General features: G+C 37.1%; 1 protein-coding gene across 3 annotated transcripts in view; it reads left to right on the forward strand.

The window, feature by feature from the left end:
• Positions 1-18,362, forward strand: part of LOC134671697 (phospholipid phosphatase 1-like) — a 65,867-nt gene that overhangs the window by 33,296 nt on the left and 14,209 nt on the right. For all 3 annotated transcript variants that reach the window (XM_063529527.1, XM_063529528.1, XM_063529529.1), the window contains exon 2: positions 16,728-16,824. In XM_063529527.1, coding sequence (XP_063385597.1) covers positions 16,728-16,824 — 97 coding nt within the window. The remainder of the gene's footprint in view (positions 1-16,727; positions 16,825-18,362) is intronic.

The raw sequence follows: 18,362 nt of genomic DNA on the forward strand, positions 1-18,362 counted from the left end.
GCTTTCTGGGCTCATATGAACCAGTATACAAAGATCTATATGGGTTTACAAAATATCAATGAGGTAAGGGGTCATCCACTAATTACGTCACATGAATTTCTAGGTTTTTTGACCCCTCCCCCCTCCTTGTCACACTTGGTGACATTTGGCAAACCCCTCCCCCCTAGTGTGACGTCACATTTTTTCTACGAAATCGCCAAATCGAATTAAGTAAGTACCTAAGTATTATTAATATTTTATCAAAATATTTTGACGATATAAATATTAGTAATTTTATAACCCAAAACGGCTTAGGAAAGAAAATTAAACGAATAAAAACGATTATCGTTTTAAAAACTTGTTATTTAAATGTACAGCGAATAAAATAATTTAAATAAATTTTCGGTTATTGATGAAGTTAAAGTGACGTCACAAAGTTTGTGTCTCCCCCCTCCCCCATGTCACAATATGTCACATTTTCTTGACTCCCTCCCTCCCCCTAAACGTGTGATGTAATTAATGGATGACCCCTAAGGTGGGAATTAAAACTATGACAGGGTTAAGACTAATCATTTGTATGGAATACTCATACTGTTTGTCTTGTCCCGAGCTACATATTTATGTTAGTCTTATTCCATCATTATCGAAAACTAGCCTAACGCGATCCGATCCGAAAGTGCAATGTTACCGTAACGTTTTGGCCGAACGGTTTCGAAATTTTTTGGCGGGTACCAAACATTATACGTAGGTCACTCGATAAGTTTTGAGATACAGAAAAACTGTTCAAGTTATTAGCACTATTTATATTACATTTTTTTCAAAATACTCTATCATTCTATATTCAAAGTTCCATTCATCTAAACCAACTTTGAAAACATTTTTGCCAGTGTTGATCCGATAGGGCAGAAATCGCAACTTCATCAGTTTGTTAGAGCAAACGCGGGATCTAACGACAACAGAGCTTCCTCACTCCAAGATATTGATGTAGGATTATATTAATGCTCCCCGAATTGACCGCTAGGATCTTCTCTATGTCCTTGTATGTTATTCGTGGATCTTCTCGCACCAACATTTCAGTAGTCCACACGTTTTCTGCAGTTACTGCTGTTTGCGGGCGACCACTTCGGTGGTCATCTTCGAGGCTGGTTTTACCCCTTTTAAATTCGTTGAACCATCTAAAAACTGTTGCCCGTGAAGGAGCAGAATCTCCTAACGCTGACTGCAATCGTTGCAAACACAATTGTTCAGATAAACCAAATTTAAAATCATAAAATATCATAGCACGCAAATGTTCGCGGTTAAGCTCCATCGTTTCAAAGAAAAAACGCGGGAACCGTTTTGGAAAAATGACTGTAACATATTCATTTTTTAAATTGGACCGAATCGGCAACTTGTGTTCTATTTTTTAACCGACTTCCATTTCATAGAAGGAGGAGGTTCTGTATTCGGTTGTGGCTATTTTTTTTTTTTTTCTATGTACGTTCACCGATTACTCCGACATCCGTAGTCCGATTTGAGTAATTCTTTTTTTGTTTGAAAGGAGCTACCTCCGAGTTGGTCCCATTTTAATTTGGTTCTGTTCTGATGATGGGATCCATGAGGAATTGAGGGAACTCCTCAATTTTTAAAGGCACATGCATGGTGATTTGGGTGTTTTCTTAAGCTACTCGAGCATTTTCTCCCGAAAACCACCACTTTGATGAAGTAGACCTGATGATGATGATTGTTTTGATGATAATGATGATGATTTTTTAAATGTAATATGTTCAGCGATTACTCCGGCACCTGTGATCCGATTTGAGTAATTCTTTTTTTGTTTGGAAGGAGTTCCCTCCAAGGTGTCTCCGTATTATTTTTGGTTCTGGTCTGATGATGGAATCCATGAGGAATTGAGGGAACTCCTCAGTTTTTAAAGGCACGTGTAAAGTGATTTCGGTGTTTTCTAAAGTAACTCGAGCATTTGCTGCCGAAAACCGCCAATTTGATGTAGTGCAAGTGTAGCCCTACCACGAGTTTGACATTGACATATTCGCTAAGTTAGCGACGCTAACGTCTTTGTAACTTACTTTTTATGCATCTCGCTCGCACTAATATGCCAGTACGAGCGAGATGCAAAGAAAGTAAGTTACACACACGCTAGCGAATAAATCAATGTCAAACTCTTGGTAAGCTGGTAAGGCTACTGATCGGGGGTTAGGGTTAGGAGTTAAGGGGTCGGGGATTAAGGGGTCGGGGAATGGCGGTTGAAGGGCTGCTGGTTCAGGGTCGAGGGGTTCATGGATCAGGGGTTGATGCGCTGTGAGGTAGAGTGATCGGGGGGTTGAGGGATTGGGTTAGTGACGGGGCGGAGGATGGATTTAGTGTAGTGACAGGAATTATAATTTCCCAGACGGACTCGAGAAAATTCCTGATTACATATTTATTAAAGTAGGTACCCGCATTTAATTTTAATCATGATGTTGTTTTTAATTTATGCTTCCTGCTCTTAACAATGCATTAAAACTAAAAATTGAAAAATAAAAACTTTTTACAAAAAAAAAGAAAACCGACTTCAAAAAGGATGAAATAAAATATTATCCTTTTTAAGTCTATGCGTTACCAACTGATATGTTTGAAGTCGGTGCCAAGCCAAGTAGTAACAATACCCGTCAAAAATAATCAGCTTTATGACTATAAATCCCATTAGAACTGTACTAATAACTATTATAAATGTGTAAGTAATTCTGTCTGCCTCTTTGTCGCCTTTTCATGGCTAAACAACTGAACCTCTTTAGGTGAAATTTGGCAAAAACGTAAATTCCTTGAATTGTTTTATATTTTGAAATGTAGTCCTCTGAATAAGGAACGGGAAATAACTCAGTCCCAATCCCACGCTTGCGTGCCGACAAACATGGTACGGACTGTGCCAAGAAGGTTTGATCGTGTGTTCTGAGGTGTGTTCTTAGTACAGTCGACGTCAAAGATATGTTTACACTTTTGCACCTTACTCCTTTGTAATAAGACGAAAAGTGTACCTAAACATATTTTTAACGTCGACTGTACCTACAGAAAGTACGTTCATTGTCGTCGTGTAAAGCAATCCAACGTCGTGTAACGTACATCCTTATCGAATCGCACCAAAATCATGGTATGCTTCAAAAGTTGGCTTGGCACCGACTTCAAACATATCAGTTGGTAACGCATAGACTTAAAAAGGATAATATTTTATTTCATCCTTTTTGAAGTCGGTTTTCTTTTTTTTTGTAAAAAGTTTTTATAAATAAATTTGCTTTTGAAGACATATAATTCAGGTGCGTTCCATTTTTGAATTTCGAGCATCTCAAAACTTATCGAGTGACCTACGTATCTACACCGAAATCAAAATTTCAGTCGGTGACTAGTTAACAGTATGGTGGTTGGACTTCCTCCGACTTTTGCTTTAGCTTTACATAATAAATAAGCACTTAAAGGGCTGGCGAGACATGGGAACTCAGGCTGCGGTGGAGGTCAACATTTCAACTACCATTTTCCACAGTTTTTACCACCATTTCTCACTTATTATATAGCAAGAGTAAAATTTTATCAAACATGCCTGGAAATATCGTCACTGAATTCATATTCGTATTCGTATTAATAAGCTGTGAAACATCATGTTTCGGATGCTTTAAGGATGACTCAAATTAGATCATGCCGGAGCTTCCGGCGCATCGTTTTCTATGGAAAGCGTCACGTGGTCAACTGTCATGTCATAGTACAGTAAGCGCCGGATACGGCCCGGTCTAACGTGAGCAAGGCTTTATACTACCCCCCGGCAAAAACATATGTAACTTCGTATAAGATGAATAACGTCTAAGAAAAAACGTCAAGAATCAAGAAAAGTCATTCTCGGATAGATGGCGCCTTTAGCCTATGCCCGGCTAGATGGCGCGACGACACCGTTTCATATTTAACAATTTTAACACGTAGATATCAGTGAATAAACATGGGTCAAAATGATATGAAAATATATATTTTTTGTTTATTCAATAGCAAAACTTATACAAACTATTATTAAAATTAAGTATAAACTAAATAAATTAAAACTAAAACTAATAAAATAAATAAAATGAAAATAATAAAATATAAATCCATATATATACATTTTTTGATAATTTTATACGTGTTTATTTTGAGTTATAGTCGTGTGTCGATAGATGGCAGTAAATTTACAGTGACTACAACATTTACTATGACAGGACCCCTCTATACTACATATTTATTCTTTTTGCCCCCGGAATAGAATTTCATACGATATTGCGGGCCTAGGCGGAAAAGTTAAATGTTTTGTTTGCTGGTTGAAGAAATTTAAACATCATTTACTGAGCATCGTATGGTTTTTATTATTAAACAGGAAAAATATACCAAGTTTTCCTATGAGGAATCTTGAACACTGGCAATGGACAATAGAGCATGCAAGTCGCGATGTTTGACATTGGAATGTTCAAGTATAATGACTGGTAAACTGATAAATAACATGACGTAGGTACACATGTTTATTCTGAAATAAACAATGGACATGCTTGTTAATGTTTAAAATAATTAATTTCAATAGTACCCTGAATTTGTGACCGGGACATTAAGTACTTAATATTTTTTCCTTTTAGGGGCCCACTGATTAACAGTCCCCCGGACGGTATCGGCCTGTCAGTTGTTTAGAACTGTCAATTTTTAGGGTTCCGTACCCAAAGGGTAAAACGGGACCCTATTACTAAGACTTCGCTGTCCGTCCGTCCGTCCGTCCGTCCGTCCGTCCGTCCGTCCGTCTGTCACCAGGCTGTATCTCACGAACCGTGATAGCTAGACAGTTGAAATTTTCACAGATGATGTATTTCTGTTGCCGCTATAACAACCGTTTTTTTTTTTGCTTTTTTTTTGTTTTTTTTTTTGCATTATGGTACGGAACCCTTCGTGCGCGAGTCCGACTCGCACTTGCCCGGTTTTTTTACCTACATTTTTATGAAATTCATTCATATATTGGACGGTAGGTGTACTTACTTTAATAATTATATGCATAGATTATATGTATGAAACTACATTTCACTACAATAAAAGTTATTATGAAAATTATAAATTTTCCGAAAATACAGTTAGCTCAATAGTGGGACCGGATTTTTGCACTAAAAGTTTTGATAATTCTAAAGTTGAAAAAGTGATACTTATCTGATATAGGACATATTTTTAAGCATATATGCTATATATGATGAAAAGTTAGAACGAGCGTTAGATATAAATTAGGTATTTATAAATTTTTAGTAATGATTTTTTAATATTGAATTAAAGTGCAATGCTTAAGTTCCATTGTTTATAATATGTATGACGCTTTATAATGTAAAATTATTAGAAATTTTTTCAACGTGCTTCTTTGTCAAACTACAATTAGCTTATTATTTTGTCGATATTGAATTAAAGTTTAATAAATCCACAACAACATATCTAAATTTATAGGTTAATAGGCAAGCTAAAAAGCTAGAAGAATAAGATATATGCTTTAGAATTAATATACGTTTTTTGTCCTATAAGATCTAATATTGAATTAGAGTCTGTAAAAATAAGTCTATTCCTATAAAATAATATACGCAGCCATATTATGGAAAGTAAGAAATTTCTGTGTGTAGCTTGCATTGTAATAGTAAAATCTAGTTAAAAAGGCGCGAAATTCATACATACGCCTAGCTGGTCCGTCAGTCGCCGGCGCGGCGCTCGAGAGCCTATCATAGCCTACCTATACCTCGCCCCTCGCCCCACCTCCCGCTCAGTAACACTGTCTGTCTTTTCTTATCATTCATTTGTTTGTTTACCGTGCACATATATAAATTAGATGCGGACATTACGTGAAATTAAAATATCTTATTAAGTAAAAATACCTACAGCTGGTCAATCAGATCTTGTCAGTAGAAAGAGGCGGAAAATTTGAAAAATGTAGGCGCGAAGGGATATCGTTCCATAGAAAATTTGAATTTCGCGCCTTTTTTTAGTGACAAGATTTGCTTGACCAGCTATATTTCATTATCTTGACTAATATTGTAATAAAAATGTACAAGATATTCACAACTATTTTTTACTATACATAGTTTGTCAAAGGACTGTCTCATTTTAAACATAGACAGGGAGAATCATCATACTATCTTTGACTTACACTAGTACTAGCACCCAAAAGAAAAGGATGAATATAGTTTTTTGTTTTTATTTACTGACATATTGGTTTGACCAACTATACCTATTTCTGGTTCCTATTGTCATGTCCTGTCCTATTCAACGTCAATATCATAATATGTATATTATAAACCAACTGATCAATATTACACGGTATACATCCTGAATATACAATAAGGTAAGTGGCCTCACTTACCTTATTGTATATTCCGTGTGGGCCGTATATGCCTATATACAGCCCACCTTAAATTAAAATGGTTTTTTTTTAATAAACAGGATATGAAGTATGAAAAACTCACTCAAATAGGTTTCTCATTTATTTAAGTTTCTTCATTATACCAAAATAGTTATAAAAATATCACGTTACTCTTGGAAAATATACCTTTTATAAAAGTCCTATTATGGGCCTTATTGAACACTACCAGTGTATTACTTAATCCCGCAAAAAATAATCATTTTGACTGTAGGTAATAACAGATTTTGTTGTTTTTAACTTAAGAGTTATACATATACAAATAACAATATTTGATACTTCATAACAGGAGGATTTATTTATAATAAGTGAAAATAATTATTTTGGGTCTTAATAACTAAAGATATAAAAATTGTCTAGTTTACGCGAAAATAGTAGGTAACTAAACATAAATCTTTATTAGTTACAGTAGTCTCATCTTTTAACATCTGGGGGCACGGCAGTGCCCCCGCCAAGACGAGAAAAGCGCAAGGGCACTATCTACCTTTTCTCGAAGCGCTTCGTCGTTTTTTGGAACCCTCATAACTTGGGGTTGGATTATACCAGATAAACAAAGTTCTCGGACTTATTAAGCATATCAATTGCATAGCTCTTATACTTTAGATTTTATTCATATCTAAAAACTTCGATTTCGTCACTGACTCACTCACTTGATGATCATCAATACCGGGTACTTCCTGAAGTCCTCTAAGAAGCTGAAATTTGGTATGTAAGATAGTTTTAGTACACAAACAACAAATAAATTCAAAAAAAAATTATCCCTAAGGGGATGAAGATGGGGTTTAATTTTGTATGGGAAATCAATAATCGCTGAACCGATTTAGTTGAAATTTGGTAAGTAGATAGGTATTGTTATGGGGAAGGATATAGAATAGATTTCAACCTCAAAGTTTTCCCTTACGGGGTGAAGGCAGATTTCAACCCCAAAGTTTACCCTTACGGGGTGAAGGGTTATATGGGGAATCAGTAAGAAGTACATTGTGTAACAGATGCCCCCAGATACTTATTTCAGGATTTTTAATAGTAAATCACCCCCAACCCTTTAAATTAGGGGATGGAAGATTGTCATAAACAACTTACAAAAAGAAGTGAAATCCCATCAAAAACATTTTGATGTACAATGTTGCCCAAACGAAACCATAAGGCTCGCACTGTCAAAAAGTTATCAAATCTCTTGCCAAGCTTCTAACTCTACAAGCCCTCTAACTTTACTAGCTCTACACCAAAAGTGTGTGGCTTGGCCGTTTCGTTTCTACAAGAACTATTGTATGTAAGTATAATACAAAAACCGCCCAAATGCGAATCGCACTCGCGTTCCAAGGGTTCTGTACATTACACAATTTTTAAAAATATATTTCTTTTAGAGAAAAGTGAGTAGTCTTTAAAAAACCCGTAGGTATCGGAAAACTAGGTACTTAAGTCTGACTCACGCTTGACTGCACATTTCTAATAGGTTTTCCTGTCATCTATAGGAAGAGAGCTAATATGTGTATTTTTTTCATAATTTTAGACCCAGTAGTTTCGGAGATAAGGGGGGAGGGGGGGAATGGTCATTTTTTGCGTATTTTCTTAAATCACTTTTAAACTATTTATTTTAAAATTACGAAAAAATATATCTGAGATTCTTACAATGAGCCCCTTCGTTTGATATATATATATTTTTTAATTTATTGAACAATAAGCTAAATAAAGTACATTATTATTACAAGACCCATCGTGGGCAAAACCTTGAGGAGGTTTGTATGCCGATGGGGAGTTCGAGAAAATAACATGACAATATACATATCTATCTTATACTAATTAAAATTCTAACAAAATTCTCTTATATTAATTCATATTCTAATTCTCTTATATTAATTATAACAAGATATAGTTTTTTTTTCTTCTATTTATCATTCATCTCAAAAGTGACCCCTTTATTTGAATTTCTATTATTTACTTTACATGTATGTCCTTGGGCTAGAGACTTACATGTGTATACCAAATTTCAACTTATTGGTGCAGTAGTTGCGGAGCAAATAGGCTGTGACAGACGGACAGCCAGACAAACGAGTGATCCTATAAGGGTTCAGTATTTTTCCTTTTGAGGTACGGAACCCTAAAAATAATGAATTTAATAAATTTTTCACCTTATGCCCATGTGGCGGTAGCGAAACAGCCAAGCCACATATTTTGACTAAGGTGTAGAGTTAGTGAAGTTAGGGCTTGTAGAGTTTGAAGCTTGGCTCGACAAGAGATCTGACAACTTTTTGACAGTGCGAGTCTTATGGTTTCGTCTTAGCAACAAAATTTACATGAAAATGTGTTTGGTGGGATATTTTTTTACAGTAAAAATATTTATTCGTAACAGTAAGTATTATCTTTTAACATAATTTTTACAGTACATCTGGTGCTACATTACGACCGGTGCTATAATAAGCACGTTAAAACACTCCCTTTGACCGTGTTTTAAAATTCGTCACTCGTTGCAAAATATCTATTTTTCGCAATTCTATCGTAAAAGAAAAGAAAACTAACGAAGAGGTTTTACGCATACGAGGGCCGCACTGAAAGTTTTGCGTAACTTTTGAATAAAATCATTTATAACCATAATAATACATTTATTGCTTCTCAAAATGTTTCCCTTTACATTCTATGCACAATGCACATATTCACTCGCTCAGACCATTTTTGGAAGCATGAGGCCCAATCACTTGACTGCATGTTTTCGACGTGGTGATGAAACGTAGTAACTGCCTTATCCGGGGTCTTAAATGTCAAACCCCAAATTAAATCCTTAATTTTGGGAAATAGATAGAAGTCACAGGGTGCAATGTCTGGATTATAATCCGTATAAGAGACATTTTCCACGTTTTCGTAATTAAAAAATGTTTTTGCCTTTATTGCGGTATCGGTGGACGCATTATTATGACGCAGGAGGATGCGGCTTCTCGGTCGTCTCTCGCGGTCTTTTTCAATGACTGCGGGCACACAAATGGTAGTGTACTACTCAGTATTTAACGTTCTTTTATTATTTAAAAGTACGGTACAAAAAAGTCGCGATTAAAAAAAACAGACGATCAAAATGTTTGGCAACGCTTTTGGCTTGTTGAACTTCTATGGGCCTCCTGTCACCTTCGAAAGACCCATTGACTGGATTAATGCCTTTTTTCCGGATCGTAGCAGTAAATCCAGATTTCATCTCCTCTAACGATGTTATATACAGCATTTGAACTTTCTTGCTTGTACTTACGCAGCATTTCTCGGCACCAGTCAAAAAGTACCTGTTTTTGGACTGAAGTTAATTCGTGAGGAATCCAAAGACAACAAGGCTTCCCGACTTTTAAATATTCTTGTAAAATCTTTTGTATTTGTCTCATACCTATCCCTAATTGTCTTCAAATTTCGTCATAGGTGATTCGTGGGTTTTCTTCAATGAGTCGTCTCACAGTAGCCACGTTTCCTTGAATGATCGCCGTGGACGGTCGACCTTCACGAAAATCATTATCTAGAATAATACTGTCTCTACTAAATTCACCATACCAACGCCTCACGATGCTCAGATGTGGTGCTTCAATCCCAAAAGCATTTTGAAGGCAAGCACTACACTCTTGCGGAGTAAGCGAACTTTTAAAATCATAACAAAATCATAGCTCTAAAAATATTTTCGCGTTAAAGCCACGTTCAACGCACTGACTTACTTTGACAAGCCATTAAAAACAAAAGACGATCGATTTGTCGCCAACATTTGTCACATTCCATAATCAAAAGCCTGTATTTTTTTTAAATATACAATTCATAATTTAAATGTTTACCAGTGGCCAGTAGTGCAAAACATTCAGTGTGGCCTATGTAGTAGGAGAGAGGAGGAGTTTGTTAAGAACTATAGACAATAGAAGAGGAAGGATGCTTGGGCACCTGATACGACACGACGAATTTATCAAAAATATCATAGAAGGGAAAGTTGAAGCAAACAGGAAGAGGGGAAGACCAAGGAGAGCGTACATGGATCAAATAAAGGAAAAGATCAAAGTCGTGTCGTATCGGGCTGTCAAAGAGAAGGCGGAGGACCGCCAAACATGGAAATTGCTCCACCGACAAGAGTCATACTCTTAAATATATGATGATGATCGTAAATACCTACCTATGTATTAACAAAAAAAAGTCACTTGTAATTAGTTACTGCCTTTAAAAAGTATAAGTGCCTCAATGTTATTAGACTTTTTGATTCTTTAAAACGTCTTTAGGTCAATAAAGCAAGTGAAAAATTATTAGAGTTAGACCAAGAAAAGTCTGCAGCAATTTTGACAGCCCACGCAGTGCAAGTGTTATTTATAAGTCATAATTTCATAGAAGTTTCTTCAAATCGACCTTATTAATAAGAGATTAAAAATATTGAAAATTATCTTAAAATATTTTAATCTAATATTTCATCTCATACGTTCAATAAGGCCCGGGACTAGACCTTTTTACCTGCACTGACAGTGGGCCTTCTTAGCAACAAGTACAAATTCAGAATAATTGGGAATAATAGGGAGCAACTGCTATTTTTGAATGCTGGGCCTTGTTACCCGCCGGGCCTCATATGCCTGCACCTCACCTACCTTATTTATTTGTTTTACAAGGGGAAAAGTTGTTGATTAACCGCTCAGTGCTAATATTGATACCCAAACAAGCGAAACATTTTTTTTTATTAAATAGGAGGCAAACGAGCAGACGGATCATCTGGTGGTTAGCGATTACCGCCGCCCATGGACACCCGCAACACCAGAAGGGTTGCAAGCGCGTTGCCGACCTTTAAGATGGGGGTCTTTGAAGGTTTGAAGGTCATATCGGACAGTTCATTCCACAGTTTGGCTGTGCGAGGCAGGAAGCACATTCACAAATTCAAACATTCTAAAATTGAACCACGAGCGTAGTTAGTGGTTCGTAAAGTTGAACCTTGAGCGTAGTGAAGGTTTCAAGGGACGAAGGTTAAATAAAATTTTCACCACATCAGCTCGTAAAGGCCCTCTTGATTGTTCGTAACGGATAAGAAAAGTGGCATTTAATTTGATGCAAATTTTGAGTTGTTACCGTAGGTAAATTGGATGAGTTGGTTGGTAATATTGACTTTAAAATGATAAATATTGAATAACGTCAGTTTGAAATTGATTTTATGATAAAGTAAATATTATCGGAGATGATCGCTCTTAAAAAATATATGTCGCTAGTCATTTATAACCTAAAAGCGCCAAATTACGCAAAATTATATTGAAATGACACCTGTGTATTGAATTTGAAGAATACTTTAACAAGGGTAGTTATCTGTATGACAATGCACCTAAAATAATTTTCAAATGTATCTATTATTTCTATACTCAACACGATAACGAATTCTACGTAAACGAAACCGCGGGCAATCCCTAGTACATATAGAAATAAATAAGGGAAGGTAAGTTTCCATTAGTGTACTGTGTAAAATAACTATTTACCATTGATAATAATTTTATAAACGCTTTGCGTATTTTTAAGGACACCGCGCTAACCGCTAGCCCGCGACCGTCGATCGCTGCCTCCTGCCACGGCGCACAGCGCGGCGCGCGCAAACGCCGCGCGTTTGAAATGTAACTTAATATAAGCTCGGAATGCATACTTACGTATCAGTATTTAGTGTCGCCGTGATTTTATATTTCTAATCTTTTGTGTGAGAAGTAAGATCTTTATTATGACCGTGTAATATTAACTCTACAAACTTTAATTCAATATTGGCTATACTGCTTAACGAGAAATCAATATCTAGACAAGCACATTGTCTACATTTCTAACTTTTTACATGTATACTAAGTTGATAGATAATATCGTAATTTTGCAATATCAGCTACTCTAATTCTGTATTTTCATAATAATTCCTGTTTTTACGTTCACCAGAAAGCAGCTGTTCCAGATTTCTAAAAACCGAATAGTGTGAATAAATTAAAGTGTTATTGAATATGTTAAAGTTTTTTGTAACTTTAATTTTATATTTACATAGTTATTTAGCAAAAATTGAAAATTTAAATATGGCCGAACGCTCCACCTAAAATTTTCTAACTTTTTACATGAATGTTATTTAACATGCTTACAATAACATATCAAAAAAGAAAAAACTTTAATGTTATCAAAACCCATTTTTGTTCCACCGCTGGTCTAAGTACCTACTTAAGTTAAATACAAATAGTAAGGGAAAAAGTCCTTCATGATTTTCGGCTTTGTGCCTAAAGGTCACCGGCGGCGAAGGTCAAACGTAAATGTAAGGTCACGCTGACCTTGGATCGATCGCTTAAGCTCAGCTTTAGGGAAACAGTTGAAGGTTAAGGTTTCGTGATTTATTACAGTTTCTAATGAGTTTTCTTTGTTGCCTTTTCTGGTTATTTCAATGGGTTGTGTACTAAAATACTGATCAGTCAAAGAAAGGTACTCTTCATGAAACGTTTGTATGAAAACAATGTGAGAACGTAACAAGGAGGGACCTTTTAATGCGTTTTTGTTAATATCAAATTTCAAATCACGTTAGATTTTTCCTCAATGTACCTATTTACATAATATATACTTATTTGATTTCATTTCGTTAGGAACTGTGGCTATGTTATAGAAATCGACTACAGTTTAAAAAGACTATTCGGCCCTGTTCCAAAATGATGTTAGGCATTTTTGGCAAAAAATGGATTATTTTTGGCGTAATGCGTAGGGGTTTTTTAATCTTTTAATTTAATAGTTATTTAAAAATAAAGGAGGATTTAAATACTATTACTGATCTTATTCAGTTGGGTGTTTCGAGTTGGGAGTTGGGAGTGCATGGGGGTTTCGGTTTCGGAATACGTAATACGCAGGGTGAAGCATTACTACAAGCAGCTACTGCCTTGGACATGGCAATCGCCAATACCTGGTTCCAAAAAAAGGATGAACACCTGATAACCTACAAAAGTGGCAATCACACCACGCAGATTGATTATTTCCTTGTGAAGCGAAATAAGATCAACTGCATCAAAGACACAAAAATAATACCAGGAGAACACCTTACTTCACAGCACAGGCTGCTTGTAATCGATGTGAACATTAAAGTCCAGTCTCGTATGAGAACCGAACGGCCCCCTGCAAAGATAAGATGGCATATGCTAGAGAAGAATGAATGTGCTATAAAATTTAAAGAACGTGTAATAGATAAAATGATAGAAATGAAAGGAATGGAAGGATTGAATGCAAACGAATGTTGGAACGAGATGGCAAATTGTATACGGAGAGTAGCAAAAGATGTGTTGGGAGAGTCGAAAGGGAAAGGTGTGATAGATAAGGAAACGTGGTGGTGGAATGAGGAGGTGCAGGAAGTATTAAAGAAAAAGAAGCAGGCATTTAAAGAATGGCAAAGTGTTAAAACTGGGCAGGAAATTGAGAAGGAAATAAAGAGGACAGAATATAAAGAATGTAAGAAGAAAGCAAAGCGTGCAGTTGCTATAGCCAGAACAGCAGCACAGGACCATTTGTACGAGTCTTTAGATAGTCCTAAAGGCGAAAAGCAGCTGTACCGCCTAGCCAAAGCGAGAGAAAGAAGTTCCCGGGATATGTCTCATATAAAATGTGTGAAAGATGATGCAGGTAAGGTGATTACGAAAGATGAAGCGATAAAAGAACGTTGGAAAGCCTACTTCGAAAGGTTGATGAATGAGGAAAATGAATGGAACAGGGTGCTACAGCACAGGATGATAAATATGGGTGTAGTGAAAGAAATATGTATGGACGAAGTAAGAACGGCTGTGAGAAGTATGAAAAATGGGAAATCTGTAGGACCAGACGATATACCAGGAGAGGTATGGAAGTTACTGCGTGAGGATGGATGTAAGTGGCTGACTTTGTTCTTCAATAAGTTGTTGCATGAAGAAACCATTCCCGACGAATGGTGCGACAGTTTGCTGGTGCCCATTTTTAAAAACAAAGGGGATGTACAAGAATGCAACAACTATAGAGGAATAAAGCTCATGTCACATAGCATGAAAGTATGGGAAAAAGTGATAGAGAGACGCCTGAGAGATGAGAGTGATATAACACAAAACCAGTTCGGGTTTATGCCGGGGAGAGGTACAACAGACGCCATTTTTGTACTTCGCCATCTGTGCGAAAAATACAGACATGCCAAAAAGAACCTGCATATGGTGTTTGTTGACCTCGAAAAAGCATACGACCGAGTACCCCGAGAGGTTTTGTGGTGGGCTCTGAAAGAGAAATGCGTGCCTGGGAAGTATATAGAGCTAATCCGGTCAATGTACAACCGATGTTGTACACGCGTCCGGTCAGCTGCTGGCACCACCGACAAGTTCAGTGTCACGGTAGGCTTGCACCAGGGATCGGCTTTAAGCCCTTACCTCTTCCTGCTTGTTATGGACGCTCTGTCGTCAGACATACAGGAGGAGGCACCCTGGTGTATGCTGTTTGCCGATGACATTGTGCTTGTTGGTGAAAACGAACTTGAGGTGCAGAGCAGACTTGAGAAATGGCGGCAAAAATTGGAGAATGTTGGCCTAAAGATCAGCAGATCTAAAACGGAACACATGTTCTGCGATTTTGGCGGTCTCTCCAGTTTTGCTGCCATAGAACTCGACGGCGTTACACTGCCGGTCTGCTCCGACTTTAAGTACCTCGGTTCGCTCGTACAGTGCGATGGCGATATTGACCGTGACGTGAAAAACCGGATTAGCACAGGATGGATGAAATGGCGACAGGTCACGGGAACCATTTGCGACGCCCGAATGCCTCTTCGGTTGAAGGGTAAAATTTATAAATCAGTCATAAGACCTGTCGTCATGTATGGATCAGAGTGTTGGGCCCTAAAGGTGACGGATGAAAAGAGATTGCATGTAGCGGAGATGAGAATGTTGAGATGGATGTGTGGCGTGACGAGAATGGATAGGATAAGGAATGAGTATATAATAATAATAATAATAATATAATAAACATTTATTTCAGACAATTTTGCCCATACAATTTTGTTAGTGAATTCTTAAAAACTAATTATTAATTTATACTTAACTAACACAAAATTTAAAACAATAAATAAAAATAAAAGTTGTATATACCGTCAGCAGTGTTTGACAACATGCATGGACGTCCACCGGGCTAACATAGGGTTGTCCCAGCGGTTAGCAAACACGCTCAGAATGCGATTGGGACTGCCGCGCAGACGGGCCATAAGCGAGGCACACCTTTTCCTCATGACGGCCGCAAAGCTGTCTGTCCTTGCTTCGGCAAACATGCCAGAGGCGCTACAGTGTCGCGGCAGCCCCATCAGCACCCGGAACGCGTTATTATATTGGACGCGAAGGTCGCTGTACGCTCTTTGCGTATAATTGACCCACAGGCTGCATGAGTAGAAAGATACACAGAAGGCTTTAAAGAGAGTGATCTTAACTTTTTCTGTGCATCGCGCAAACCTGCGGGCCAACATATTGCATCGAACGGCCAACGACCTTCGCTCCCGTTCAACGTCCAAGTTGTCTTTTAAGTCTTCGGTGACCCAGTGACCCAAATATTTAAATTGGCTAACTTGCTTTAAAGGCACACCTGTCAAGGAAATTGCTGGCAGCGTGTAGGTTTTGGTGCCTGCCTTAAAAACCATGATTTCACTTTTGTTAGCATTATATTTGAGCCCATGGGCCACCGCATAACTTTCACATATTGCCAGAAGGCGCTTGAGGGCCCCAAACGAAGGACTCAGCAGTACCATGTCATCAGCATAACTAATGTTATTGACACATATAAGAGGAAGCCTGAAAGTTGCACCCATAACAGAAAAAGTAAGGGCAAATCGCCTAGCGTGGTACGGGCATGTGATGCGGAGGGATGAAAGTCATGTGACGAGAAAGGTATTACGAATGAATGTGGAGGGAAGTACGAGGAAAGGAAAACCGAGGAAAAGGTGGATGGACTGTGTGAGAGATGATATGAAACGAATGCAAGTGAATGATGAAATGACGGGCGACAGAGAGGTGTGGAAGAGAAAGACATGCTGCGCCGACCCCAAGTGAATGGGACAAGGGCAAGAGAATGATGACTGATCTTATTCAGTTTTCATTTAGGCAAAAGATTTACGCGCCCTTTTCCACAAAACATAATACGTAAGCCTTAATTAGTAAATTTGTGTTTTATCCCTTTCTTACAAATACTTAAGCCAAAATGACTGAGAAAAACAAAAGATTAATAGTTACTTAGCTATTTAATTAAGATTAAGATGAATGAGGGCTCAGTTTGTCCCTACCTTAATATGTACAAAAAGTTTACCTGAGTGATTCACGTGATTATTTTGTATTAAAGTGATTATTTTCTTTATTTTCAGAGACGAGACTTGGAGTCTCAATCCACCTCCAATTCAACAGAGAAAAAACACAGCATCTGGTGGAATGTGTTTGTCGACATTCCCATACTCGCAGCTGGTAAGCATTTCTTGATACTTGTGCCACTGTGACGTGACGTCACGTGATGTGACGTGACGTGACGTTGTGTTTGACGATTCCAATACCTTTACCGTCACGTCACCATGAGTTACGTGGCTTTAAATGCTAACAACTGCATTAGTTTTCCTAAAGACTTTTAAGTCCTTAGGAAAACTAACCTTTTAAGTCCGAAATTTAAGGCTCTCGAATTCTTTTTAGGGCTGGCTTAATAAAATAGGCTTCAGAGCTAGAGGTTTTATAAAGCTCAAGTCTTAAAAAAGGCTCAGTCACTGCGTCAACTCAAATGCAGTGCTTCTGGCATTAATCTCAGTACAAGGGAGATGCATTGTGAGCTTAGTTTACGCAGTTGTTAGCAAATAATTATGTCAGTGTCAAACTCGTGGTGAGGATATACTTATTAGGTAGAAGTTCACGTAGTAAACATCTACCTTAAGGTAAAGTTTCTGCAGCTTTTGAAGCTAGTTTGGATAACTACTTAGATACTTAAGAAATTTTTCATGCAAGTTTTTTTTTTATATACCGAGGAAGTGTTCTTCCTCACAAAAAAGAATCTTAGGCCGACGTCAGCGCCAATTTCCCAACCGCACGAAATTTATACAAAAAGTTAAAACACATATTTCACTCATTAAAATATCAATTTAAAATTAATACCTTCCCGAAATGGAGTTCGTTTCATCGAACCGACTTAATTCGTTCTTGGTATCATAATATATGACTTAAAAGATATAATAGTGACATGTTATCGGTATTTCAAACTTTAATCGTTTGAATTAAGGTTAGTTTTGAAAGATCATAGTAAATTATAAAATGATATGTTGATTTTATAATAAAAAGGAATGGTGAGCTTTGGAATGCCATGAATCGTTGTTTTGATGCTATTTTTATGAATGGAGATTAAATAGAAATAGGTACCTGTACCTGTATTGTCGTAGCGATGAATGATGGTCTATAAATAATACCTAAAATAATAATGGTTTGATTGTGTATCTTTGTACAGTTTTATATTCTTCTCTTCTTTCCCCCTGCCCTTATTCCACGTTATGTGGGGTCGGCACAACATGTCTTTCTCTTCCATTCTCCTCTGTCTTTCGTGTCATCAGCACTCACTCCTTTCTTTCTCATATCCTCTTTCACACAATCCATCCATCGTTTTTTGGGTTGCATACGCTCTCCGTCCATCAACATTCATCCCTAACATTCAAAGGGTCTAGCCGTGTTTGTATGGGGCATCGGCCCCAGAAGCCAAATTGATTGCCGTTTTGCCAATTTATTAGGCCAGATGTAAGATGCTATTTCACCAAAAAAATAACCCTAAAATGCTGCAGGTTTTTGAGAAAAAAAAAAAGAAATTTGGTTTTCATTTTTTTTTATCTAAACTACCGAACCGATTTTTTTGTAACTTATACACATTATGTAAGTAATCTAGATGAATTATTAAAAAAAAAATGGAGTTTCAAATATCCTTATAACTAGTAATATTTTCACTTTTAATTTTTCAAATTTTTTTTTTTTATATT

This window comes from Cydia fagiglandana, chromosome 16, assembly GCF_963556715.1.
Source record: "Cydia fagiglandana chromosome 16, ilCydFagi1.1, whole genome shotgun sequence".
Classification (NCBI taxonomy): Eukaryota; Metazoa; Arthropoda; class Insecta; order Lepidoptera; family Tortricidae; genus Cydia; species Cydia fagiglandana.